We start from the raw sequence: 6,546 nt of genomic DNA, 5'->3' as shown, positions 1-6,546 counted from the left end.
TTCCTGGGTCCTCCTTCCTCCCTTTTTTGAAAACGGGGACCACACTGGCCCTTTGCCAGTCCTCTGGCACCTGGCCAGAGCACCACGAGTGCTCGTAAAGCCGTGCCAGGGGTCTTGCAATGACCTCTGCCAATTACCTCAGCACCCTGGGATGGAGATCATCTGGACCTGCTGATTTGAACACGTCCAGCCCCACCAGAAATTCCCTAACTAGGTCCTCTCTGACCCTGGGCCTGGCTGTGCCCCTCCTGAGTCCTTCCAGAATCCCAGTGAGGGAGATGTCCTGGTCCCTGCTCAGAAAAATGGAGGCAAAGAATTTGTTAAAGAGGTCAGCTTTATCATCTGGTCCAACCACCAGATTGCCAAGCATGTCCTGCAGGGGCCCCACGTTACCCGGTGCCTTCTTTTTACTCCCTATGAATTTAAAAAAGGACTTCTTGTTATCTTTGATCCTGATCACTAGTCCTAGTTCTGTCTCCACCTTAGCCTTCCTAACAGCCCTTCTATAGTCTCGAGCAACAGAGGTATAATCCTCCTTGGTGATGGCCCCTCCCTTCCATCAGGTGTACGCCTCGTTTTTAGCTTTCAGACATTCCTGAATGCCAGTCAAATTCTGCTAGGAGAAACATGCCACCTCTGCGAGAAAGATCTTGCAGGTGTCCACCTAGAACAGGGGTGGGCAAAATGCAGCCCACGGGCTGCATGCAGCCCTCTAGGCAATTCTATCCAGCCTGCAGGGCCCCTAAAAAATTTAGAAAATTAATATTTATCTGCCCCTGGCTACCTGTCATGCAGCCCTCAATGGCTTGCCAAAACTCAGTAAGCAGCCCTCCACCCAAAATAATTGCCCGCCCCTGACCTAGAATATCTCCCTTGTCTCTCACAAGAAAGAATGCTTGTATGCTCCTCTCCTAGTCTGCAAAGCCCTCACCTACTCCTCAGGCTGGGGAATTCTGATCTAGGGAGCAGGCAGAGAGCTTTGGGGGCTGCTCTGGTCCCCTCTCAGACTCAGAAATTTCCCCCAGTATGAATGAATACCAGTTCATGCCCTTAGTAACCCCTGCACCAGTGTTCACCACCTAGTATAAAAGTACACACGCACAATGCAGAGCTGTTAGTGCATTTCACTACAATTCCAGCTGTAGGAGTTCAAACCCAAAGGCCACCTCCAGCTGATTCAGTTGGTTTCCTGGTCATTCAGGGTGGGCAGTCAAAGGTGTCTACATCATTCAATCATTACGCAGTCAAAATGAGAAAATGTTCAACTTGTCTGATGTGTGTATTTTTCTGTTAGCCTGTGAGTTCAAAAGTGCACAAAGGCAAAACTGCAGCATGAACCACTAAGACTTTATTTTAGCACCTTAGAGGATCAGCCACCATCATATCACCTCTTGCCAAATTAAACTAACTCCCTCAGAACACTCATTATTAAATTTTTTTTACACATGCAACATTACAAATCAAACAACAGGCTTTTCAGATTGAGCTCTCATTAAGGCTGGTAAGATTTCTGAGCCATTTTGTATATACTATGTGCATGGGTCCTATTCTATATGGACTGGAATAAATCCGGAATACCTCCATGGACTGCAGTGGAGTTGCTCCAGATATGTGATAACCTAAGTGACATCATTTAGCACACTGTACATAAAAATGACAGGGTGCTGGCTTCTACACTAGAAACACAATAGTCTTTCATCAGATGTATAAATAAAGCAATACCTGTATATAATCTAATTATGCATCTCTTCTATGTAATTTGTCTGTCTTAGTATTTCTAATAAAGTCAACGAACCAGATCAAAGCAGCACACCATCATCAAAACAATTCAGGTTCTTCAAATGAGTTGCAATGCAACATTGTCTCCAAGTTAATATCAGCAGAGTATTTTACTCAACAGTCCATAGCAACAGATTAATAACTGACCAGCAAATCCCCCCTTTTAATATACAACAGAAGTATTTTCAATTAAGTGTTATGTAACATATTCATTCCACTACCAATCTGTGTATTTATTTAAACTCAAAACCTTATTTAAAACAATGATTGTTCATTTACCAGGTCTTTGTTTACATAGAATTCAAACAATACAAAATAACCCATCAGCAATATTACCACAATGGCCTCATAGGTGCAATAAATTAATCTTCCTCTACCTTTTTTATTTTCTCAGTCAAGGATTTACCGCATGCTAATCATATTTCTCAGATGGTGTCATGCACCTCTTGACACTTCATATTCTTTGTGTTCCTCATCTTGAAAAACCTGGTTTCAATCTTTCAACTACAAACAGGGCCTCCACTCCCTCTCTCACGACATTCAAATTCAAAAGTGCCCTTTCAATGTAGTCTTAATACTCTTTCAGGATGAATAAATACCCTTCTATCCCCATTAATCACGTATAACCCATCAATATTATAAGAAGTTTTTATACCCTCCTCATAAAAATACCATCCGTATCTCTCATGAAGAGATCTCAAGACTGAATTCATCCCTTTCAGGACCCTGCTACACATTCAAATTAAAACTGGATAGAAATCAGCTACAGAGTTGTTACACATTATTAAGCACTAACTTTATAGTTGATTGGCTCTTCTTATAGCTGGATAATCATTTTTATTATGTGATAATTACTTTGCATGAGTAGCTGGTCTAAATTTATTGTGCAATTAACCAGTTCATTATGTGATAATTACTTTCCACATGTGGCAGGTCTAAATTTATTGCACAACTGACCAGTTAATTGTGTCATATATGCAATGTGTAGTAGGGGCCTCCAGAGAGTGGTGGGTCAGTTTCTCCCCAGAGGGATGTGGGCAGTGGTGTCCCCCAAGGCTCTGTCCTTGGACCAGTGCTGTTTGATATCTTCATCAGTGATTTGGATGAAGGTGTTGAAAGCACCTTGTCCAAATTTGCAGACAACACTAAACTACGGGGTACAGTTAACACACTGGAGGGCAGGGAGTGAATTCAGGCAGATTTGGACAGACTGGGGAAGTGGGCAGATCAGAACAGGTTGCAATTTAACACGGATAAATGCATAGTGCTGCACCTGGGGAGAAAGAATCTCCAACACACCTATAGACTGGGAGGTACCATTCTGAGCACCACAACAGTGGAAAGAGATCTTGGAGTCCTGGCTGACGCAAAAATGAACATGAGCAATAAGCAAAGCTAACCGCACCCTTCTTGCATCAGCAGGTGCATCATGAGCAGGTCTAGGGAAGTGATAATTCTCCTCTGTGTGGCATTGGTGAGGCCACAGATGGAGTACTGGGTCCAGTTTTGGGTGCTGCACTTCAAGAGGGATGTAGATAACCTTGAGAGGATTCAAAGGAGGGCTACTCGTATGGTTGAAGGCCTGCAGGTAAGACCCTATGAAGACAGACTGGGGGACCTGAATCTCTTCAGCCTCCGCAAGAGAAGGCTGAGAGGCGATCTTGTGGCTATCTAGAAACTCATCGAGGGGGCCAGCAGGGAATAGGGGGCACTCTGTTTACCAGGGCGCCCCTCACGGTTACCAGAAATAATGGCCACAAACTGAAGGAGAATAGATTTAGATTGGACATAAGGAAGAAATTATTTACAGTGAGTGTTGCCAAAATAAGGAATGGGCTTCCAAGGGAGGTGGTGCTTTCCCCTACCTTGGAGGTGTTCAAGAAGAGATTGGATAGGCATCTGGCTGGGGTTACTTAACCCCAGCGCTCTTTCCTGCCTGGAGCAGGGGGTCGGACCCAATGATCTGCCAGGTCCCTTCCAACCCTAGAAATCTATGAAATAAATAACTAAACTTCCACCTTGCTGTATGGCACAGCCAGACCAAAGCAGCTAAAAAGTTGGGTTGGCCTGCCTTTTGATACCAATACACTGGGGTTGTGATCTCAAGATGGTTTGGCCCAGCCTTCAGTTTCCCTATAAGCAGGGAGTAAAAATGGCAAAACCAACTTTCTACAAACTGGCCTAATGGCCATAAGGGGAAAATGCAGGGCACCCAGACTTGAAGTTCAGTTCTGTCTCTACACCTTCTTGATATTTACAAGATAAATAAATGAGGACTTCACAGCTTCCTTTCTGGCATCTTTTGTGGTTCACATGAGGTCCTTATTTGTCAGTATACAATTCATGCCTTGAAAATGACATTAGCCACAGGATGGAAACCAAGAGTCTCGCATATTGTTCTGTTTCGCACAGAAAATTCTTTTTGTTGCAACACTGGATCCTTCCACTACATTGTGGCAATATGCACAATACAAATACATTCCATATACTTCCTTCTCATCCATGAGGACAAGCATTGACAAATACCTTCCCAGTATAACCAACAAGGAGGACATGCATAATACAGTGCTATATTTCTGATCTGTTCATGAAATTGATTGAAGGTTTCAGTAAAGGCACTGAAAATGCCTTTGGTCACATGCTTGTTAGAAACTAGATATTGTTGTCCATAGTTTATACTATTTAAAGCTTAACAGCCATTACTCCAACGATTTCATTTTCAGTATACATGCTTTAGCCCAGCTTCCTAGCTCCTATGGGCTGGGCTGCCTGAACCATGCATATTCTGTCTCCCTGAGTGTGACTAAGGCCACTGGGTCCTGAGGATGCTCAGGCTAAGCAGGGCTTTCCCTCCAACCATTCCTCCTCACATGCAGAGACCACTAAAGCACTCTGCATAACGGATGAGACCATAAAAACTCTCCTGTGCTCTCAGTAGTGGCTTGCTGGCATCTAGAGAGTAAAAGGACGAAGGAAGAAGTATTAGTAAGTATTCCTCCTTTGTGTTTCCAACCGTGCACTTAATGGACACTTTTGACCTCTCTACATGTATAAAAGGTCTTTATATAAGGAAGGGGTGTCATGAATTTTCAACTGCTAATACTGAATTGTTTTCAAAGCCCTCAGAAATAATGAGAAACACAGAAAAACCCCAGAAGAAATTAATCATTCTATTTTCAGAGCAAGGTGTGTGGAAAATAAAGCACATGTGGCACATTCATCAAAGAGAGAAAAAATATTGTATAGTTTTTCGTTGAGTAAGCAACTCATTCTGTGTAGTGAATAAAGCAGGGGTTCCCTGGAACAAATATGCTCAGTTAAGTAGAGACTTCAGTAAATTGCATACACAAAATACGGATGAGCTCAAATTGTTAAGGCTGCTTTAATTCTGATATTTCCTAACCTTTGTGTACTTGACTGTGCACCATCAATAATGGTCTTTCAGCACAATCTATATACACATTCCACCTAGGAAAACAATCAGAAGTATTATATGCAGGAAGGTTGTGTGTTTACCTGAAGGCAAAAAATAATTGCTTTCTATGTTACTGTTTTCAAACTACAGAGTTACGTGAAACTGTCAACTCACATCTCTCATCATTTTGACTGCTTCTCTGGTCCTCCCCAGCTTTCTTGCACACATTGCCAGCCTTCTTTTGATGTATACTAGAACATTGGTATCCCGCCCTGTAGAAGGGGAAAGAAAAAATAATTACAACTAAAACAGGCATTGGTCAGGGATGACCTCCTAGGTCAAGGTATACCTATATACTACTATGGGTATTTTCCAAACTTCTGGGCTTGGCTTGTTTCTGCATGGGGCTGGGAAGGAACTTCCTTCCCCTGCCCTCCCACCACCTGCTACTACATGTGTCAGGATTTTTTTTTAAGCCTTCCTCAGAGACATTGGGTGTTGGCTGCAGCCAAGGCTGGAGATCGTGCCAGGGATATGCCTGTGCTCCTGCTAGGACTTCAATCCAGAGGTTCTTGCCCCTCTATTAAGACCAACTGCCATATTTGGGATCAGAAGGAATTTTACCCCGTGATCAAATTGGTAAAGAATGTAGAGAGTTTTGCCTTCCTTTGTAGCAGGGATGCAGCTTTCTTCCTGGGATCTTGACTGTACTTTTAATAATATTTGCAGCAACAGGACATTGACTGCCATGGTCCCCCTGCTTTATGCGTAGCTGATTAGGACGTTATGTCGTCTGTTGTGCCAGAGTTGACTGTGTTAGACAAAGGATTTATATGGGATGGTTTGGACAGGGACAATACTGCCTCAGGCAGAGGATTAGACTAGATGACCTATTAAGGTCCCTTCCAGCCCTACTTCTCTATGATTCTGATTCGGATAAAGGTCCATTTGGCACTACCAGCCCACAGTGCCCCCTCAGCATTCTTGCTGATCACCAAGGGCATTCTGAGACATTTAATAAATAAATAGCCTGGGCCAAATTCTACAGTAGGTCACATGGGTCTAGATGTGACCCAAATGTGATATATCTTTAGTAAAATCAATGAAACCACTGCAGATATACATTGGCATGAATGACGGCATGTTTGGCTCCACACTTGTCTAATAATCTGTGTTTGTGAAATACAGTCAGAATTCAAGGTGCAGAAAATTTCTAAAAGCAAGATCATTTGAGTATGTTATATGCAGTCATAAGAGTAAAGACTACTCAAGAAATACATAAAATAAAATGTGCAGTTATTAAAGTTAGCAGCCAACTGCTCTTCTTGTCTAATTCTCAAAATATACCTTTC

General features: G+C 42.8%; 1 protein-coding gene across 13 annotated transcripts in view; it reads right to left on the bottom strand.

Moving 5' to 3' along the window:
• ST7 (suppression of tumorigenicity 7) overlaps window positions 1–6,546 on the bottom strand; it is a 219,675-nt gene that overhangs the window by 66,428 nt on the left and 146,701 nt on the right. For all 13 annotated transcript variants that reach the window (XR_003094031.1, XR_003094032.1, XM_025204175.1 and 10 more), the window contains one exon: window positions 5,369–5,466. Coding sequence is in view for 11 of the 13 variants with exons in the window: in XM_025204175.1 (XP_025059960.1) it covers window positions 5,369–5,466 (98 nt within the window). In the remaining 2 variants the exon portion in view is untranslated. The remainder of the gene's footprint in view (window positions 1–5,368; window positions 5,467–6,546) is intronic.

This window comes from Alligator sinensis, unplaced genomic scaffold, assembly GCF_000455745.1.
Source record: "Alligator sinensis unplaced genomic scaffold, ASM45574v1 scaffold65_2, whole genome shotgun sequence".
Classification (NCBI taxonomy): domain Eukaryota; kingdom Metazoa; phylum Chordata; order Crocodylia; family Alligatoridae; genus Alligator; species Alligator sinensis.
This window is presented reverse-complemented; position numbering and strand designations above follow the sequence as displayed.